We start from the raw sequence: 21,940 nt of genomic DNA, 5'->3' as shown, positions 1-21,940 counted from the left end.
AAAATTCATTGCAGTGATGGTTGCACAATTCTGTGAACACACTAAAAACCACTGAGTTGCACACTTATATAAATTATATGATGAATTATATACAGTATGAATTTCATCTCAATTAAGCTGTTTAAGGAAAAAAAACGCTCTTTGGAATAATTCTGCTGGTCAGTCAGATCACACTTAGCTCTCCGAAAATTTGCAGACAAGTTTAGGAACGTCCAGATCAAAGACATTAAAACACAGTTCATTTTACTGACACTATGCAAAAACATTTATGACAGCCTTGAAAAGGAAGACTAGAGACATAAGGAAAAAAAATGCAGTCACTTCTACAAGGACTGGAAGTCCACCTCCCACAAAAAAACAAGCTGTGGGATAGAGGAGCAATATATGCTCTGATCAGTAGCCTAACTACAGACAGAGCTTAGAGTAAATTTACTACTACTTGCTCTATACAAAGTTCATTCAATTTTATATCAACACTGTTTCTTACATACAGCATTATGTTTCTTTGGTTCATTGCTTGATTTGCTAGCTACACAATGAAGTTTCTGCCTCAGCAAAACCAGATTATATGCAATAGACCTTTAGGATCCATCTCAAATAGTTAAAACTGGGAATAAATTTACAAATTCCAAAAGCCTAACACTATGTAAGTATATATCTTCCATCTTCTTTACTATGTTGTCAGTTTCACAAGAAATCCATGACTTCTTCCTCTTTATATCCCCCATAGCAGTTATCTTATAAGTTACTGATGCTAAATGGCTGGCAATCAGTTAATTATTCTTAGTTCAGGAAGTGCTTTAAAATATTGAGGAGGAGGCTCTAGCATAGATAAAGGAGAGGTGAGGTTAAAGAGTTTCTCCTTCCAGGAGCAAAAAGTATCAAACATCTGTTACCTTCTGGAGACATTTCTTCTAATTCTATTATCTCTTGCCCTCATCCAATATGGTAAAGAGAAATAAGTGATTATGACAAATTATCTACTGAACAGACAGATTATCATAAGAAGTGCTCTAACAGAAATTTTCCTTTTTTCTTTTTAAAATAAAACATTACTATTACCTGATTGGCTCAGACGATCATAGGCCATCATTTCCACCAGATTTTGTCCAACTTCTCCTTTTATTAATTTAATCTTTGGTCTTGGAACCTGGTAATTTTAGAACCGAAAGTCTTAATTTAGTGATACCCACATTTCCAATAGTAAGATGTTCCTTCCTACTACACTGTGCTTTTTTGATGAACAGTTAGCCAATGGTTAAAGTGAGTTGGGATTGCAGTTTTCCAAGTGGAAAAAACTGGGAATCAAGGAATTCAGATAATATGTAAAAGGTGCCTACAAAAACTAACTTCTGAGAAATTACTTTCTACTATAAAAGCACCTTCAAATGCCATACTTTAGACAGCCCATTTTCAAAGAGTATGGATAATGTGGGATACCACTAGGATAAAGTGGGACAGCGAAGAGTGCAAAAGGACTCCAAGCCAAATCTTATGAAGAACTGGAAAAATGATGAATGAATAGAATGGTGAAGAGAAAACAAAATAGCTTCCTTCAGATATTAAGAAAATTCTCATAAAAAGACGAGTTCAGTGTTTTAAATAGCACCAAAAAACCCCCCAAAAACAAAACAAAAAAAACACCAATAGGTAGCAAGCTGAAAAATGCTATTTTACTCCACATAAAGAAGCATAAAGACCCAAACTATCAAAAATGTAATAGGCTATCTTGAAACGTAGTGAAAGTTCATCACTGAAAATAGTCACAGGCAAGGGTCACTTGCTGGAGATATCCTAAAAGTAATGCAGAGTTGGCTGGAGTAAGTGCTATTAAATTTCAATGACTTTCTTAATTGGTAGTGGGAGAGTAGTTTGGTACAATTTCTGTGAGGTTGGAAAATTAGCAATAATTCTAGATTATAAATGCACAGATACACTATGATTCTTCTTTCAAGAATTTATTTTACCCATAAATTTAAACATGTGAAATGTCACAAGTTATTCATTAAAGAATTATCTGAAGGGCACGTGAGTGGCTCAGTCAGTTAAGCGTCTGCCTTAGGCTGAGGTCATACTGGGGTCCTGGGATCAAACCCCATGTTAGGCTCCCTGCTCCACGGGGAGCCCGCTTCTCCCTCTCCCCTCTGCCAACTCTCTCTGCTTGCGCTCTCTCTCTCGAATAAATAAAATCTTAAAAAAAAAAAAAAAGATTTGAGGTAGCATATCAAAAAAAGTAAAAGTAACCTAATGTCTTGGCTTCAGGAAACTGGTTAAAAACAAAACAAAAACAAAAACAAAAACTATGGTATATCCATACACTGGAATGATACGAAACCATCAAAATAAATGAGGATACAATACTCATGCTATCCTTTCTATACTGACATGAAAATATCACCAACATTTATTTCATGAAAATAAGCAAAGGAAATAGAATGTACAGAATGTTTCTATCTGGATCTTTTTAAGGGAAGTGGGAGGACAGTGTGTGCTTATCTATTTGCTTGTATATGCATAATATTTACACTCCCTTGAAGAACTCACAAGAAATTAATATCATTAATTCCTCCAGGAAAGAGAAGTAAATGACTGAAAGAACAGAAGTAGGAAAGAGTTTTCACAGTATACTCTTACACACTACTGAAAGTTTAAACCATGATACACTTTTTCAAAGACATTGATTTTTCAAAGGAAATATATTGAATCTAAAAATTTCCGATTTTGAATTTTAGAAACATTAGTTTGACCTATGCTTTTATCCACATTTTCTAAACATGATGGCAAACTCTGTCTCTGAAGATGCTGAAGAGCACACAAAATGAGAAACAAAATGTGACATTATTTTGATTTCAAACTGACCTCCATTCATAAAACTGGCCCCTTTTACAGCTCTCATTTGTGACTAATTAGTTATAAATCCACTCAGTCACATCATCCCAAGTCAACATTTCCTCAACAGAATTAAACGGTTTCAAGACAAACTTTAATGCCTAGCTGAAACGCAGATACACTAATACCACAGCATTCCCTTGAGCAAGAGTCTGAAAATCCATTAAAGAAGCTGGCCTAACATGTTTTTTTTAGGACCTCTATGCCAGTCCACGCTTCCCCTGTAAGCTTATAATCATTTGATAATTAAGCTTTACAAACACATAATATAAAATTCAAGCATCCTAGAGATTTCCATTATTTATCCATTCAATGGAAATGTGTGGTAAGTAAAAGAATGAGGTAGATGTCTATATGCTGAAACGGGACAATGGAAAAAACAATGAAAAAAGATATTAGCAGATAAAGCATACCTTCACTCAGGTAAAAGAGTTTTTAAAAGTAAAGAAAGGGTGTATTTTATGCTTGCATATGCAGAAAAACTTCTAAATAGTCAAAAAAACTGGTGACAGTCACTGTTAGAAAAGATATGAGTGAATGGTAGAAAAGATATGAGTGAATGGTTTAAGAAGGAAATTTAGTTTTTACTATTAAAAAGGGCCAAAGTTTAAAATAGTTGTATTAACTTTAAAAATCATACATATTTAAAAAAATTTTATAGATTCCAGTTTCCATTAAAAATAACTCACCTACTTGAAGATTCTTTAAAATATTAATCATAAGAATCTTTTAGTGCCTACATAAATTAGCAAACGTCATTAACTTCACTAATTTTCACTAATACATATATTTTTCATGAACCTAAATGCTTCTGCTGAGCAAATAGGAACACTTAACATTGTGAGCTGAATATCAAATGTTTTTAAAAAGATCAATATGAACTAGAAGGAGGAGCCTTCTCTAAAAGTAATTCTACAGTGAATTCTTTCTTCTTTCCCTCAAGCAAAAGACAGTTCTCTGAAACTACCAATAATTTTTATAAGCCAGGGTGTTGGCAGACTGTTTATTTCTTCTCATTTCACAATTAACACAAGCTCACTAAAGAAAATATTAAAACTACAAAAATGGATTAGGAAGGGATAATAGCCAGCATCTCAACATCTAAAACTAATCGTTCACATTTTGGCATATTTCCTTCATGTCATGTTCTATGTATAAAGAATGGAATCATGTTTTCAAAGATAAATATATTATTATGTTATATATATCGTTAATGTTATATACATATTAACATACGTATTTCAATTAACATATTGAAGTGCCTGTGGTAAACACATTCTTCTATCATAGCTTATGTAAACCATCTCCCAAAATTTACTTACTTAGGTTTCCATCCAAGTTATGCATGCGCATCTTTTGAATCAAATTTTACCCATATTTGAGATCATTTCCTTATTACAGATTTCCAGAAATGGCACAGCAAAAAGATCAAACTCTTCAAAGCGGTCTTCCAGTGAAGTCATAGCAATACAGACTGCCACCAACAATGCATCAACGTTATCTATTTCACCTCACCAATACTGTATATATCTTATTTTTCAGCTATCAAATTATTTCATTTTGATTTCAAGTCTACAGATTTATTCATATTTTTACTATTTATCAGGACACACCTCCATGTGAAATACAACAATCTCAGTGAAATGTCAACTGCACCCAAAACTAGAAAAAGCTTACCTGAAATGCTATAAGATAGCACAATGTAGCCAGCTCAGAGAGAGCTCGCCATTGCACTTCACTATGCTGACCCATCTTCAGAAGCAGAGAACCAGCATGCATGTAGAAATGTCCTTTTACTTCTAAGAAAGTAGTTGAGAGTTCATCATTTCCACCCACACAAGATTTCACAGACTGAAGAACACTATCAAAACTGCAATATTAAATTGTTAAACAGGTATTAAACCTATTGCATTCTGAATAATCATGGTTTCATGTGTTAATTAAAAATTAAATCAACAAAGGAATTTATTCCAAACTTCATTTTCCACAAACTAATAATCCTTATTCTCTACTTTATAAATTATGAATCTAATGTTTATTTTTATTCCACATACTTCCTATACTTCAAGCTTAATTAACCTCTAGAAGGTCTTATTCCAGTTATTTCCAGCCCTCCAGTCACAAAAAAGATACAAATCAAATGACAAGATTACAGACTATAATTTTTCATAACTGACCAAAAACTTGAAAACTAAAATATTTTCTAGTTTCTTCTTGATCACATGGTTATTTAATTCAAAGTTGGAATTTCTCAAATTAGACACGTCATTTTCAAATTATAAGTAAATAACTGATAAGATATTAAGGTTATCAATAACATAACTGCTCTTACTATATAGATAACTACAGGCCTAAATTGTATTCCTCACTATTATTTGTAAATGTACTAATTAGTGCTTCTAAATCTAAATGGTACTCAAAACTTCATTTTGTAAGAAAAGCAACATTTAATAGAAATGTGAAGCATGATTTCTATCTAAGTAGGTTTATAGGAGGTGAGTTCCAGGAACTCCTAGAGTTTCTCAAGACCCCTTCAGGGGATCCATGATGTTTAAATTATTTTTATAGTACTACTAAGAAATTGTCTGTTCCACCCTCATTTGCTCATGTAACCAAAAATGTTTGCGTATATAAGTCATACAAAAGAAAACATCCTAAATATTTTCTAAAATCATCTGAAAGTTAAAATGGTTCTGGGTGCTACCCTTACCCTACTATCTTTGGACGCTAAGAAATTCTTCAAGAAAACTACCCTACCCCCAACACCAGATGGGGAACAAGAATTACTTTTCAAACAAATGGACAGTCTAAACCAGGGATTGATAAACTATTTCTATAGGGCCACATACTAATCTGGCTGCAGGCACACAACATCACAGCTGCTCAACTCCACCATTGTAGTATATGAGCAGCTATAGATAATACAAAACAAGAGGCACAGCTGTGTTCCACTGAAAGTGTATTTACAAAATCAGGCAGTGAGCCATATCTGGCCTACAAGCTCTAGTCAACCCCTGCTCTAAACTAACATTCTTATACAAATCCAAATGATGTTTCTGTTCAATGAAATTTATCTTAATAAAGTGGAAGATATAGTCCTCGAAATCAAAATTTAGGAAAACAGAAAAATCATACATTATAGTTATCTTGTTTCTAAGCTAAAACATCGAGTTTTCTGAAATACTAGGGATGCTAACTACTTCTACTACAACACCTGACAGATGGAAGTCTATTTTGATTTTCACTCAAGATAGTTTTTGAAATAAAAAATGAAATAGTAGTTAGAACATTTTCAGGATTGACTTTATTAAGCATGCCAAAATTGGATACATAACTATAATAATTTAATCAAGTCTGAATAACAGTTTTCTAAAAATCAAAGTCATACAAAACCAATTATAATATCCCCACAAAAGAAATAAGATTCAAGTGGTTTATCGTATTAACTATTACCCCTGGGTATGTTACAGAAATAGCGATACAGTAAAGATGTTTACACCAATGAACTGAATCACTACAAAAAGAAAATCTATAACTGACACTGAAATACTCTCCTTAAGTCAACATACCTTTCCAATAATTCTCTACTTTCTTGCACATCTCTAGTGGACAGCGTAAGATGCATAAGGTTAGCATAAGCCAGAAGTAAGTCTTTATTGGTAGTTTGCCAGTTACTTTTATCAGACTCCAAACACTGGAAAGATGCCAGATATTCCTATTTTGTAGAAAAAACAATTATAAAATTTTATCAAGCATTACCAAGTTAGTTTTATGCCTATAAACTTTGCCCATCCCTATACTTGTAAAACTATATTAATGTTTACATCAGCCTACGAAAACACCAAAAGTGTATTAGTTTAATTTCTCTCTAACCTACCCATCATAAAACTGAGAACATCCTAGTAAAAAGTTCATTTCACAGTTGCTATACATAAATGAAAGAAATTTAAGTCTTAGAAAGCACTGCTTAAATACAAAGGGATGTATATTAACTATCTATATAGAAGTGTAGAGATCGAAGAGTTTTAACTGTCTATATAGAAGTGTAGAGATCCAAGAGTTTTTACCTACCTTAAGGGTCTGTACAACACATGAATTCCATTCTAAACTTGAACGCAGAGCTATGTTCTTCTCTGCCTCATGGCAGTGGCCCACAGCATCCTTCAATCTTTTATTTGAGCGATACAGTTCTACTAGTCGGATGTTCACATAGACATCATCAGGTCTTGCATAAAGTTCTGACTGAATCAAGTCAAAAAGCTTATTCCATCCATCTTCACCTTTGCAATCTAAAAGCTGTTCCTATTAAAAAAGCATCATTCAGAGAAATACCAGTGCAAGTTTAAACACATCATGGTTCCTATGAGCACCATTCCACCATGTCTACCTTTAGTAAATTACCACCAGAAGTACCATCTTATATACCCCAACTCTCATAAAAGAGAGCAGCTCCCAGCCCAGAAACTAAACCTCAAGAAATTTATGTGGAGAGAAACATCTGGGATTATATAGTAGCAACAGTTACCCATATACACCTCACAGACTGCAAGGACTATTGCCACACATTCCTGTACACCCCAGTCACCACCAAAAGCCTAGGCCTCCCCAGTCAATCCTCATACTAGGGTCCTTCTGCACCTCCTAAATTTGACTCAATCCCTTACCCCCTCTGCTTGCACTTTAAAGCTTCTACTGTTTTTGCTATCTTAAGAGTCTTCACCATCCAGCCTTAACTAAATGGAGTATTATCTCGAGATAAGCCCCGTTACTTCTCTGCCACAGTGGTCTTTTCTCTGCTAGCCTATATACAAGTAGAGAAGTGGGGTTAGTAAACTGCTCACCTCCAAATCATATGTCCCCACACACACCTACTTATAATCCTTATAATTCCAAAGGACATGCTATCCAGCTTTTCCATTCATTCCTCATGAGCAAATGGAATAAAACACTCCCTTCCTAACAGCCCTCGCTAGTATTAGCAATTGAAAGATGTACAAAGATAGGGGCGCCTGGGTGGCTCAGTTGGTTAAGCGACTGCCTTCGGCTCAGGTCATGATCCTGGAGTCCCAGGATCGAGTCCCATATCGGGCTGCCTGCTCAGCGGGGAGTCTGCTTCTCCCTCTGACCCTCTTCCCTCTCATGCTCTCTATCTCTCATTCTCTCTCTCTCAAATAAATAAAATCTTTAAAAAAAAAAAAAAAGATGTACAAAGATATACAATAGCCTGGCTACTCGGTTTGTTAATTACCTCATCTTCATGGCTTTGCTCTATACTCCAGTCTCAGCCATCCATTTAGCATTGACTTGGGTCTTCAAAATCTGTATTTTGGTCATACTACTTAGATCATTATACCTCTCTTATTCTTTCACCTCACTGTGGGCACACATGCCCTCACTGCCACATATATTTGTCTCTACCACATGGAAAGAAAGCTTCTGTCAAGGGGCGCCTGTGTGGCTCAGTCGTTAAGCATCTGCTTTCAGCTCGGGTTATGGTCCCAGGGTCCTGGGATCAAGCCTCACATCGGGCTCCCTGCTCAGCGGGAAGCCAGCTTCTCCCTCTCCCACTCCCCCTGCTTGTGTTCCCCCCCGCCTCTCTCTCTCTCTCTCTCTGTCAAATAAATAAATAAATAAATCTTTTAAAAAAAAAAAAGCTGCTGTCAATATACTGATATCAGCAGGTTTTAATTTTCCATAAAACACATATTTTCCTTCGCTGTCAAGCTAAAATATCCTAATTCCTAATATCCATAATTACTGCTTGCTTACTAATCCCCTCAATTAATTCCCTCTACCTTACCTTAGAAAAACCCTACCAACTGCTTTCTCTGTGGCTATCTATACACTAACAGTTGAGCAATAGGGGGTAGGGCAATCGGGAATTTGGGGAGATCACAACCAGGCTAACTAACTTTCATAATCTCAAGTCTCCAAACTGGTAATGCCTAGAACAAAATTATACATGATCTCTATCTATATAGATTCAAATTCTCCATTCCCTGAAAAGGTTACTTCATACTCCTCCTCTTTCCTCACATTTCCCACTTCAACATTTTCAACTTATAATCACAATTCACTCTTCACTGAGAAAAATGAAGCCATCATTCCACTTTACCTTATCAACTTGTACTCACCTTTTCACTGCTCCCTCCCCACAGCAAAGACCAAGCTCTCCATTAGTGCTGTTTCACTGCCCTCTCCTTCACCAATCTCTCTCCTTCTTTTACATCATTTCCATAAACTTACACTTGGCCTTTCTAGATCTTCAAAAAAACTTAAGACTTTACTTGTAAGTTTAAAAATTTGTGGGTCGCCTAGGTGGCTCAGTTGGTTGAGCATCTGACTCTTGGTTTCAGATCAGGTCAAGATCTCAAGAGTCATGAGACTGAGGCCCGTGACAGGCTCCGCACTCAGCAGGGAGTCTGCTGGAGTCTCTCTCTCTCCCTCCCTCTGCCCCTACCCTTACTGGCACACTCATGCTTTCTCTAAAACAAATATTCCAAAAAAATTTGTACGTAAAAGAGCAACACCTTCATGGGTGCTTTTCAAAAACTCTACTCTCATATTTAAGGGAAAAGCCCTCTCACCAATATTTCCATTCATTAAAACAAATACCAAAAAACTATTTACCTTAAGTAAGTCTTAACTTTAGGAGAAATAGAATTATTCTACTTAACAGTTATGAGTCTCATGCATTTCAATTTCAAGAAATGGGGGCAAAATCTAATATAAGGAAGGTTTAGCTTTAGACAACAGTGTATTTTTTTTTTAAGTTTTTATTTAAGTAATCTCTACACCCAACACTGGGTTCAAACTCGCAACCCCAAGATCAAGAGTTGCAGGCTCCGAATGAGCCAGCTAGGCACTCCTAGACACCAGTGTCTTTAAAGTTACTAAAGAGGGGCGCCTAGGTGGCTCAGTTAAGCGTCTGCCTTCAGCTAGGGTTATGATCCCGGAGTCCCAGGATGGAGCCCTGCATCTAGCTCCCTGCTCAGCAGGAAGTCTGCTTCTCCCTCTGCCACTCCCTCTGCTCATGCTCTCAGGCGTGCACGTTCTCTCTCAAATAAACAAATAAAATCTTTAAAAATAAATAATAAACTTACTAAAGAAAATCAACATCCTTCAGAAGCAGCTATTTTACAAGAAAAATAAACTCCTATCAATATATATGTTCCTTAATGTCCCTGTCATCAAATGAATTGGATTGTCGAGGCCAGTAATGAAATTATGTCTGAGGCTAACACAAATCTATATACTTAGACCTGACATTTTAGATTAATATTTAAAACCCAGCTGCTTATTACAGAAACAAGAAAACTTGATGTTACTGGTATTTATCTCTAGGGTTTTAAAAAATATTTCAGATTTTAAAATCTGTGCACAATTGTTCATATGAGATTTATAACAGCCAAAAACAACCAAAATGGAAACAACCAAAACGTCCATCAAAAGTAAACGGTTAAACTGTGGAAATACTACTCAGCAATAAAAGGAATAAACTACTGATACACCCAACTTGGATTGATCTCAAAGGCATTACGCTGAATGAAAAAAAGCTAACATCAAAAGGCCACATATTGCATGATTCCATTTATATAACATTTTGAAATTACAAAATTGTAAATATGGAGAATTAGTAGTTCCTAGAGGTTAAGAATGATGGGAAGAAGGGTAGGTAGGACTATAAAAGAGGTAGCATGAAGGGAGATATTTGTGATGCTGGAACAGTTTTGTACTTCAATTGCAGTGGTGGTTACACCAATCTATACATACGATAAAATGAAAAATTATACACACACATTATACCAATGTCAAATTACTGACTTTGATATTGTACTATAGTTATGTAACATGCAGCCACTGGGGAAAGCTGGGTGACATATACACAGAACTTCTCTGTACAATCTTTGCAAATTCTTGTGAAAACAAGAATTGAAAAATTATTTCAAAATAAATTTTACTGTGGTGCCTGGGTGGCTCAGTCGGTTAAATGTCTAACTTCAGCTCAGGTCATGATCTCGGGGTCCTGGGATTGAACCCTAAATCAGGCTCCACACTGAGAAGCTGAGTCGGCTTGCCTCTCTCCCTCTGCCCCTCCCCCACTCATGCTCACTCACTCTATCTCAAATAAAATTTAAAACAAAATAAAAAATTCTTATATGTATATGTACACAAACATGTATAATGGGGGTGGGGGAGTCATTTTAAAAAACAATATACAGTTGACCCTTGAACAATATAGGTTTGAAATGCAGTTCTACATTTTTGTAGAATTTTTTTCAACAAATATAGTACAGTACTGTAAATATATTTTCTCTTCATAATTTTAACATGTTTTCTCTAATTTAAGTGTAGAAATACAGTCTATAATACATACAGCATACAAAACAAGTGTTGATTGTTTATGTTATCAGTAAGGCTTCCAGTCAACAGCAGATTATTAATGAAGTTCTTGGGGAGTTAAAACTTCTATGCAGGGGCTCCTGGCGCTCAGTCCGTAGAGTACATGACTCTTGATCTTGGGATTTTGAGTTTGGGCCCCACACTGAGTGTAGAGATTACTTAAAAAAATAAAGTCTTAAAAAAAATTATATAAGTATTTTCAACCGCACAGGGGGTCATGGCGCCAGACCCCAAGGGTCAACTACACACTTAAAATTGTTTGCTTAGAAAATTTGGAAAAGACTTTCTCCAAAAGAGTTACTTAAGTAAACTGTATTTTACTCAGTAAAAAATAACCATTAGAATTAGTCATTGGTCAAAAATTAGCAAAAACTTCCTATTATTTAGTAATTATCTATAACATACTGGACAAACTATTATCTTTTACTTGAAAACTTCACTGTCCCCTAACACAATACTTTCCATATTTTTTCTTAGAATGATTTTATTTTTAAGTAATCTCTACACCCAACGTGGGGCTCAAACTCACAACCTGGAGATCAAGAGTCACATGCTCTACAGACTGAGCCAGCAAGGCATCCCAATGCTTTTTTAGATAACAGTTCTTAAAAACCTGTATAATAACCCTAAATTGTCATCCTTTTCATCCAATGAAGCAAAAATTTTGTATCAGACAGAGCTCAATTTAAATCCTAACTCTAGGGGCACCTGGGTGGCTCAGGTCATAATCCTGGGGTCCTGGAATCAAGCCCGGCATCGGGCTCCTTGCTCTGTGGGAAGCCTGATTCTCCCCTCTCCCACTCCCCCTGCTTGTGTTCTTTCTCTCACTGGGTCTCTCTCTGTTAAATAAATAAATAAAATCTTAAATAAATAATAAATAAATCCTAATTCTATCATCTAGCTACAAAACTGTAAAATCCCTATATTAATCATTTCATAAGGGTAAATGCGATACTATATATAAAACATAATAGTGCCTAATAAAACGGCATATGCTCAGAAAGGTTCTGAGGAAAAAATTTTGTTCTGCCATTTTTTATAGATAAAATTGACATATAACATTGTGTTATTTAAGGCGTACAACATAATGATTTAAGATATGTATATAGTGACATGATTTCCACAGTAAGTTTAATATCCATCATTTCACATGGTTATAAATTATTCTTTTCTTGGGGTGCCTGGGTGACTTAGCTGGTTAAGTGTCTGCCTTCGGCTCAGGTCATGATCCCAGGGTCCTGGGATCAAGCCCCACGTCAGGGTCCCTGCTCAGAGGGTAGCCTGCTTCTCCCTCTCCCTCTGCCCTCAGCAGGGAGTCTGCTTGTCCCTCTGCCTCTGCCCCTCCCCCCAACTCATGAGTGAGCACAGACACACACTGTCTCGAATAAAATCTTCAAAAAAATTTTTTTTCTTGTGATAAGAACTTTTAAGATCTACTTGTTCTCTCCACAACTTTCAAATATACAACACAGTACGGTTAACAAGTCACTATACATCATATCCCCAGAATTTATTTTATACACAGAAGTTTGTACCTTTTGACCACCTTCACCCATTTCCCACCAACTCCCAAACATACTGGTTTAAGGTTTGCTAGTGAAAAGTCATTTAAATTCCAAATATTAGAAATGGTTGTGTCTTAAGTTTTCCTGTTTTTGCTATGCTTTGTTCTGTTTTTACCTTTAGTTTATAAATTGCAGGACTTCCTGGGAAAAGTTTAGCTGCTCTTTCAACCCAATATTTTGCTCTTCCATCAGTAACATCATTTTTACAAAGCAATTCTGCAATCTTCAAAACAAGATCTTTTTGTGTTGGGTTTAATTCCACTGAACGCTGAAACCAGAAAATAATAAATTAGGATTCCTAAAGTACCTATGCTCACATATAAATAAAAGTTAAAAATTCATCACTGTCCACATTAAAAACTTTTCCAAATGACAACATGGTATTTCAAAGTTGTTTAAATCAAAGTGTCTCGGAATTTTTTTTTGCCGATTAAATAAAAATTGTTTTTATTAGGTAAGTGCTCCCTAAAAAGAAAACCACTTATAAGAAAGCATTTCAAACCATGTTAGTCTTAGAATTTATAGGTGTTAATCTTCTTTTACAAGTGCTAACTTAATGATTAAATTACAGTGTACTTTGGGCCAAATAAAGATCTATTCTAATCCATGTTGCTTAATAGTATCATACCAAGGCTTATTTTTATGACATTAATAAAATATATTTAAATTATTTATTATATAAATTACTCTGGGCATATGTGTGGCTATGCAAAGGCTATATTTTAATCTTAAACAGTTTACCTTGTAACATTCAACAGCTCTGTCTGTATTTTCCTCCACTTCATGAAGAAGACCAAGAAATCTGTGAGCTTTAGGATCTCTTTCTTGCACATTAATATATGCAGATATGTATCTTAAAAATAATACAAAAATAATCTTTAAATTATCACATTCAGAACCGTATTTAATCCCAACCTGAAGAGTACATCTTAAACCAAAGCAACCACTAAACTAATCCATACTGTTATTCTAAGTACTGACTACCACTGTTTAAACTAGAATATGCAGAAAACTAAAAAGCATCCATAAAAGAATAAACACATACATACAAAATTGACAATATACTTATTTTACCATTAAATACTACTTACCAAATGTTTTTCTAATGCTACCCATACATAAGAAATGAACGCATAAATTACTTTTTCCTGATTATATTTTGATAAAGCACTAGCGTTTTACATAGAAATTAAAAAAAGGGTATAGTAAATATTTACCTTTTTTATTGTACTATTCACTTTTTAAACAAGAAAATAATTATTTAATAATAGTACTGTTCCCAGCTAAAACAGAGGAAAAATTACTAAAAAACTAACAAATGTAGGTAATTTCCACTTCTTAAATCAAGTTAACAGCTAGAAAGTAAGCACCTCCTAGGCTCAATAAATATTATAAATAAACATGTAAATATATATTTCAACCAAAGACCAAACTGGAAGAAAAGGGGTCATATTACAAAGGAACAAGGTTGTTGGCACGCCTGGGTGGTGGAGATGGTTAAGCTTCTGCCTTCGGCTCAGGTCATCCCAGGGTCCTGGGATCGAGCCCCACATCGGGCTCCTGGCTCGACAGGGAGCCTGTTTCTCCCTCTCCCTCTCTTCCCTGCTCGTGCTCTATCTCTGTGTCTCAAATGAATAAATAAAAATCTTAAAAAAAAATAAGGAACAAGATTGACAGCCCCACTGCTGCTAGTTAAATAAAGGTGTTACAATTTCCTTGCCTATCAGCATTTCCATCTTCCCATAAATGCCTTTAACCTACCTGCCTGCCTGCCTCCCTCCCTCCTAATATCCTACTTTAAGCCACTCTAAATCAGGAAATCAGACCACCAACCTTCTTGGCCTTAGAGGTGTTACCTATTGAGTCAGTTAAAGATCTTTTACACAAGCTATTCTCCTGCCCAGAAATCACAGTTTAATTTTGTATTCATTGGTATTTTTCCAGCTGATTAAAGTACCAGATATCTAACCAGGAAGAAATTAAAAATAAGCATGGTTCTCTTTTATTCCTTAGAAGTGTTTTAAGCCAAATGATTTCTTGCCCTAAGTATAAACAAGCAGCAGGCAGGCAGAAAATACTCATTCTAGGCTCAACCTCCATGGAATTGAGGCTAGTCTTTATATCAGTCTGAAGTGATATAATACCTTATTTCCAGGACATACTTAGGAAGAACTGCTAAAAAACATAATATTTTCTCACCCATTTCAAGTAAGAATATGAGGGGGGGGAATGAGTTTAGAAAACTAAAGCATGTTTACAGTTTGGTACTTACTTTTTAGCAAGATCATATTCTTTAACTTCATAGTATAGCTTTGCAAAATAGAATCCTTTCATTGACTTCTAAAAAAAAAATTAGAGTTCTTTTAACTTTTCATATTTTGAATTCTGTAAAATTTTCACAGAACTAAAAATTTGCCCTAATAAGGTTAGTATTAACAGACTTGATTTTTGTTCACCTAAAAGGTAGGAAAAAAACTGCCTGCAGAAATGCATGTATGTTGTAAAAGTCATGATTCCATGTTTTATAATTCTCATCATAAAACTAAAAATAAATTTAAGAACAGCAAGACATCAAAAATTAAAAAATTTGTATCAGCAGATCATGACAGACTACGAACTCTGAGAAACAAACTGAGGGTTTTAGAGGGAAGGGGGGTTGGGGGGATAGGTTAGCCCGGTGATGGGTATTAAGCAGGGCACGTATTGCATGAAGCACTGGGTGTTCTATGCAAACAATGAATTATGGAACACTAATCGAAAACTAATGATGTAATGTATGGTGACTAACATAATAAAATTAATTTAAAAAAAAATTAGGGGCGCCTAGGTGGCTCAGTCGGTTAAGCATCTGCCTTTGGCACAGGTCATGATCTCAGGGTCCTGGGATCGAGCCCCACATCAGGCTCCCTGCTCAGCGGGAAGCCTGCTTCTCCCTCTCCCACTCCCCCTGCTTGTGTTCCCTCTCTCGCTGTCTCTCTGTCAAATAAATAAATAAAATCTTCAAAAAAAAAAAAAGAATTTGTATCAGCGGCACGCCTGGGTGGCTCAGTCAGTTAAGCATCTGCCTTCAGCTCAGGTCATGATCTTAGGATCCTGGGATCGAGTCCCGCGTCGGACTCCCTGCTCAGCGGGGAGCCTGCTTCTCCCTCGCCCTCTGCCCTGCTCATGCTCTCCCTAAGTAAAATCTTACAAAAAAAAAAATTTATTATCAGCATAAAAGCTGAAAAAACACATAGTGCCACTCTCTCACTTTACAGATAACTAAACAGACAGAAACCTGCTTTCTTAGGGGAGGTGAGGTATACTAAAAATTTCTCTTCTCTTGCCATATTCAAGTCTTTATGGGCAAGTACTTCCAACCCATTAAAGCATGGGGGACTCTCTGGTCCAGGTACAGTTTGCTGTTCTCTCTACAGATCAGTATTTTACACTCAAGGAATTAAAAAGGCAGAAATAAAAGTTGAATTCTTCCAGTAATAAACCAAGTCCACACCCTGGCCTTTTATTTCCGTGAGTTCCAAAGTTTAAGATTCTGGGACACATCAGATGTTATACACACATGGTAAGAGTACACAGCCATCAAACATCTAATTTTTGAAAACTATACAAGGACACAGAAAAAAAACAACATATTAAGTGAAAAAAGAAGTCTACAAAGCAGTATGTTTTCATTTATTCATTTTATTTCTAAAAAAAATGCAGATTTAGGATTTGTTCATTGTGCCTACAATAGGCAGTGGGAAACCAGTACACACAAAAAAATGTCTTCAAGAAGCCTGTATAGAGGAGCAGAAAAGAGTGCTACTTTATAGTATTTCGTCAATTATTTACAGTACACATTTTAACAAAGCTAAAATCAGTATTCATCTCACAAATCAGAGGAATCCTAACATTGTTGCCTGTTTAGTTGGCAGTGTTTCTTCTTTCTTAGCTGGTAATAGTGTGGTAGGGCACAAACAATGGCATCATGTTTTATAAAATAAGAGTTTTCAGGAAAGCTCTTACTACTAAGGGGATATTTGATCAGATACCTAATAAGGTGAAGAAGTAATTATCTAGGGTAGACTAGACAGCAGATAGACTATAATAATTTAATCCCCACTGTTTAGTGTTTCAATTTTTCCTTTTTAATCAAACCTACAGAAAATACTCTTAATCACACTTCAGAGATAACTATGCTCTCTAGTTTAACTTCTACCTTAGTGGCCATTCCTTCTCAGGCTCTTCCTCACACTCAATTCCCCAGGAGTCAGTTCTAATTCCTCTCCTCTCTCAGAAGTCCTCTGTGACAAATACTCTATCTCATGTATGACTACTGACAGTACTTTGACTCTCAAATATGTATTTTTGGCTCTAATTTTTCCTATGTTCTAAACTTATGTGCAAAATATCATCACCAAAATCTGTCAGTTCTACCTTCTACCTTCTCAGTCCACCCATTTTTCTACATCTCTGTTACTATTACCAAAGTCCAAGCCTGCTATGATCTCCCTCTAGGACTTCTGAAAAGGCTAATTCCTTCCTGTTTCCCTCTATATATTTTTCCTCTTTTTAATTTGGTGTAGCATTTAAAACATAACACAAACCATGTTATGCCTTTGCTTAAAATTTAAAATCCTTCCATGGCTTCCATTATGCATTGAAAATACCCAAATTTCCCACCAAAGACTAGCATGACATGGGACCTGCCTAGCTCTCCAACTTTACTTCATCTGGCCCCTGCATGCTATAGTTTAGCCAGTGACTAAAACCAGAATGCATTTCTCCAACTGGGGCAGCCCGGAGGAATCTGTTCTAAACAAAGTCCAACAGCCGGTATTGATATGCTATTTCTATCCAGCGCTTTCAATGTCAGAGTGAGAAATTCAATGAATGTACGTAAATGAAAGAGAAACTACGGTTCCCTTAAACAAATGCCTCATCATCTAGAGACACACGTGAATGAACGAACAAGATTCTCACTATCCTAGTGAAACCACAACTAAGGGGCAATCAGTTTGAGAGAATCACCTGACCAAAACAAAACAAAAAAACCCTTACTGAGCAAGACTCTAGTCTGGCACAATGAAACAGTTAAGTGTAGAATAAGTGGAAGGCTCCCATGCCCCTCAACTCCCCATAACACAGGTATTCTAAGTGAGTAAAGAGAGAAAACTCCAGTGAAGCAAAAGGGGGGAAAAATCTACGTTTTCAGTAGGAATACAGACCCAGAAAAATTGGGGTCTCCCAATCCTATTTTTAAGTTTTGAGCAGATGTCAGAAAGTTACCATACTGACTTTGGGCAGTCAAGTCCTCAGAAACCTCACTTTTTGGTCTTTGATGTCACTTCATCCCATCTTTGTGAAGCAGAATTCATCTATCACTGAATTTGTTCACACACTAATAGAGCTAGGTTTACTTAGATCTTTACCCCATATGAGCTGGGTTTAGACCTTCATGAGACAAGCGGATTTTACTTTAATAATGGGTTGATCTCCATAATAATCCTGCTCAGTACAGGAGAAACCACAGTTCAAACATCGACTGCCTATGTGAGTTTGCCTGATGAGCAATTAAGTCAAAGCTAACATCAGGGATGTTCTAACCACTTAAAGAATCCCATCTAGGCAGGACAATGCAATAGCACAGTGGTGTTTCAGATGGTTCTGAATAGCATTCTCCCGCTACCTTCCCTGACTGAAGTACACCTTCATTATTTCTCACAAAATCCTATTTCCTTCACTGAATTTATACAGGTCATAAGTATTTTTGTTTGTATAGATGTCTATCCCTCAAAACCCTATGGCCCCCTAGGGTAAGTCCCCTGTGGCTTGTCCACCATGATGGAACCAGGAACATTAACTGGCAGATGTTACATATTCACTGTTTATTGAAATACACATAAATTTGTGTACCACTGATTATTTCCTAATAAATTCCTAGAAACTAAATAACTAGTTCAAAGAATATAAATATCTGAACCGTTTGCTATATTGCCAATTCTCCATAAAGTTTATAGCAATCTACTTCCCCACTCAGTATTTTAATGACCAAGTCAGAGTATATTCTTCAAAATTAATTTTTCCCATTTCTTCAATCATTGCTAATTTGGTAAGCAGAAGATCCATGATCACTAAGTCATCCTGGCATTTCTCTGATTGATAACACCAGTTTTTAATATTCACACTGAAATATTTATCATATAAATTCTCTACTAGTATACTATCGCCATTCCCAACTTTGAAAGGGCACTGAAAAGATTCTCTTGCTAGTTTTTAAGGGTTCTTAACCATACTGACACTTGAGAGCTTTTTTTTTTTCCTAAGATTTTTATCCATTTATGCGGGGGGAGGAGAACAGGAGCATACACAGAGGAGGAGCAGAGGGAGAGACTCTAAAGCAGGCTCCCTGCTGAGCACAGAGCTCCATGCGGGGTTCGATCCCAGGACCCATGAGATCATAACCTGAGGTGAAACCAAGAATCAGATACCCAACCACCTGCACCACCCAGGCGCCGCTGAGGGCTTTCTGCAGCTTTCCCTAATTGTCAGTTATCTGTGTTTGATGTGTTTGTGAGATAAAGCTCCAATTTTTATGCAGTAGAAACTATCTTTACTGTTTTTTTTTTCAGATTATATAGTAAAAAAAGGTCTTTTTCATTTGAGATGAATACTCATCTATATTCTCTTTCAGTTTCTCTAAAATTACCTTTTAAGTATGAAACTTATTTTGGTAAATAATGTAGGCTAGAGCCCTATTTTTAAAAATCATTAAACCAAAAAAATTAAACAAATGTCAATTGTTCAATCAACATCTACTGAATAATCCGTATTTTCTCCATTGCTTTGGAATGTCACTTTGCAATGCCACCACATAAATCTATGTTATGGCATCTTAACTTAAAACCCCTTTCTCCTACTACACTTCTTACTCCTCACCAAAGAAAATGTTAAATAAGCAGATATGTTTTAAGTCATAAAAGTCCGGGGCGCCTGGGTGGCTCAGATGGTTAAGCGTCTGCCTTCAGCTCAGGTCATGATCCCGGGGTCCTGGTATCAAGTCCTGCATCGGGCTCCCTGCTCCTTGGGAGCCTGCTTCTCCCTCTGCCTCTCTCTCTCTCTTTCTCTCTCGCTCTCTCATGAATAAATAAATAAAATCTTTAAAAAAAAAAAAAGTCCGTATGAAGATTAAAAAATTTAATTTAAAATTATAGAAAAGTTGGGGCACCTGAGTGGCTCAGTTGTTAAGCAGCTGCCTTCAGCTCAGGTCATGATCCCAGGGTCCTGGGATCAAGTCCCCTGTCAGGCTCCCTGCTCTGCAGGGAGCCTGCTTCTCCCTCTCCCTCTGCCTGCCACTCCCCTTGCTTGTGTGCTCTTTCTGTCAAATAAATAAATAAAATCTTAAAAAAATAAAAATAAAATTATAGAAAAGTTGGGGCACCTGGGTGGCTCGGTCATTAAGCAGCTGCCTTCGGCTCAGGTCATGATCCCAGGGTCCTGAGATCAAGCTCCACATCAGACTTCCTGCTCAGCAGGGAATCTGCTTCACCCTCCCACTCCCCCTGCTTGTGTTCCCTCTCTCGCTGTGTCTCAAATAAATAAATAAAATCCTTAAAAAAATAATAAATAAGTTATAGAAAAGCATAAAGTTGACAAGACACACACACAAATCTTCTGTTTGTATATCACACCATTTCCTCTCTTAAGGAACCAATACTGCTAAATAATTTTCACAAGTCCTGATTCACAAAGTGAGGGAAGAAATAGGGCAATGATGGGACATGGATGTGGACAGTTATTGAGGCCAAACAAGAGCATGACTGTGTTTTTAGGCTAAGGAAAAACAGCCAGTTGAGGAGAATCTGAAAGAAAAGGGGGAAATAAGGGCTCAGGAAACTGAAAGGGATGAGAACAAGAAAAGATGTCAGCCAGGTACCTTGAAAAGGAAATATACAGATGACAAAAGAATGAATAGGGCCTGGTGGTTCACTGCCAACAGTCCAGTTTACCAATGAAGAAGTGAGGTAGTTTGCTGAGTAAACGTGAAAAATTTGAGGTGGACAGTGAAGTTCTAAAACAGCGACTGAAGTGATCAAGGACAGGTGCATGGCCCACAAATAAATGCTCACATATATGGTCACATAATCTCCAACAAGAGTGCTAACAACACTCAATAGAGAAAAAAAAAGTTTACAACAAATGGTGCTGTGAAACCTGGACATCCACATGCAAAAGAGTAAAGCTGGAGCCTTACTCTATACCATCTACAAAAATTAACCCCAAATGAATTAAAGATGTAAAACTAAGATCCAAAACTATAAAACTCCTAGAAGAAAACATAGGGGAAAAGCTGTATGACATTTAATTAAGCAATGGATTTCTTGGGATTGACACCAAACACATGGGAAACAAAAGTAAAAATAGACAAAAAGGAGTACATCAAACTTAAAAACTTTTGTGTATCAAAGGACACAATCAACAGGATAAAAAGTCAACCTACAGAACGGGAGAAAATATGTGCAAACCATACAGGTGATAAAGAATTAATATCTAGGAAATATACACACACAAAAAAACACTCCCACAATTCAATAAAAAATCAAATAACCCAACTAGAAAATAACCAAAAAAAATTATAATTGATATTACTCCAAAAATGATATATGAATGTCCTAAAAACACATAAAAAGATGCTCAGCATCACCAATCAAGGAAATGGAAATCAAAATCACCATGGGATACACCACTTTATATCCATCAGAATGGCTACTATCCAAAAAGAAAAAAAGTGAAAACAAGTGTTGGTGGTGATATGAAAAACTTGGAACCCCTGTGTACTGTTAGTGGAAATGTAAAATGGTGCAATCATTATGGAAACAATATGGTGGTTCGTCACAAAATTAAAATTTAAACTACTGTATGATCCAGCAATCCAACTTCTGAGTATATAACCATAAGAAGTGAAAGCAAGGTCTTGAAAAGAAATCTGCATACTCACATTCATAATAGCACTGTGCACAACAGCCAAGGGTTGTAAGCAACCCTTGTCCATCAAAAGATGAATGAATAAAATGTAGTATATACAATATAAACAACAGAATGTT

General features: G+C 36.2%; 1 protein-coding gene across 3 annotated transcripts in view; it reads right to left on the bottom strand.

The window, feature by feature from the left end:
* The window catches only part of RANBP2 (RAN binding protein 2), an 85,612-nt gene that overhangs the window by 40,889 nt on the left and 22,783 nt on the right, over positions 1–21,940 (bottom strand). For all 3 annotated transcript variants that reach the window (XM_027623709.2, XM_027623711.2, XM_027623710.2), the window contains 7 exons: positions 15,130–15,197; positions 13,599–13,710; positions 12,973–13,125; positions 6,961–7,191; positions 6,459–6,604; positions 4,567–4,759; positions 1,063–1,150 (listed from right to left, as the gene is read on the bottom strand). In XM_027623709.2, coding sequence (XP_027479510.2) covers positions 1,063–1,150; positions 4,567–4,759; positions 6,459–6,604; positions 6,961–7,191; positions 12,973–13,125; positions 13,599–13,710; positions 15,130–15,197 — 991 coding nt within the window. The remainder of the gene's footprint in view (positions 1–1,062; positions 1,151–4,566; positions 4,760–6,458; positions 6,605–6,960; positions 7,192–12,972; positions 13,126–13,598; positions 13,711–15,129; positions 15,198–21,940) is intronic.

The sequence above is a fragment of the Zalophus californianus genome, chromosome 8 (genome assembly GCF_009762305.2).
Source record: "Zalophus californianus isolate mZalCal1 chromosome 8, mZalCal1.pri.v2, whole genome shotgun sequence".
NCBI classification, from domain to species: domain Eukaryota; kingdom Metazoa; phylum Chordata; class Mammalia; order Carnivora; family Otariidae; genus Zalophus; species Zalophus californianus.
The sequence above is the reverse complement of the archived record's forward strand: the minus strand, read 5'-3'. Positions and strand labels throughout refer to the sequence as shown.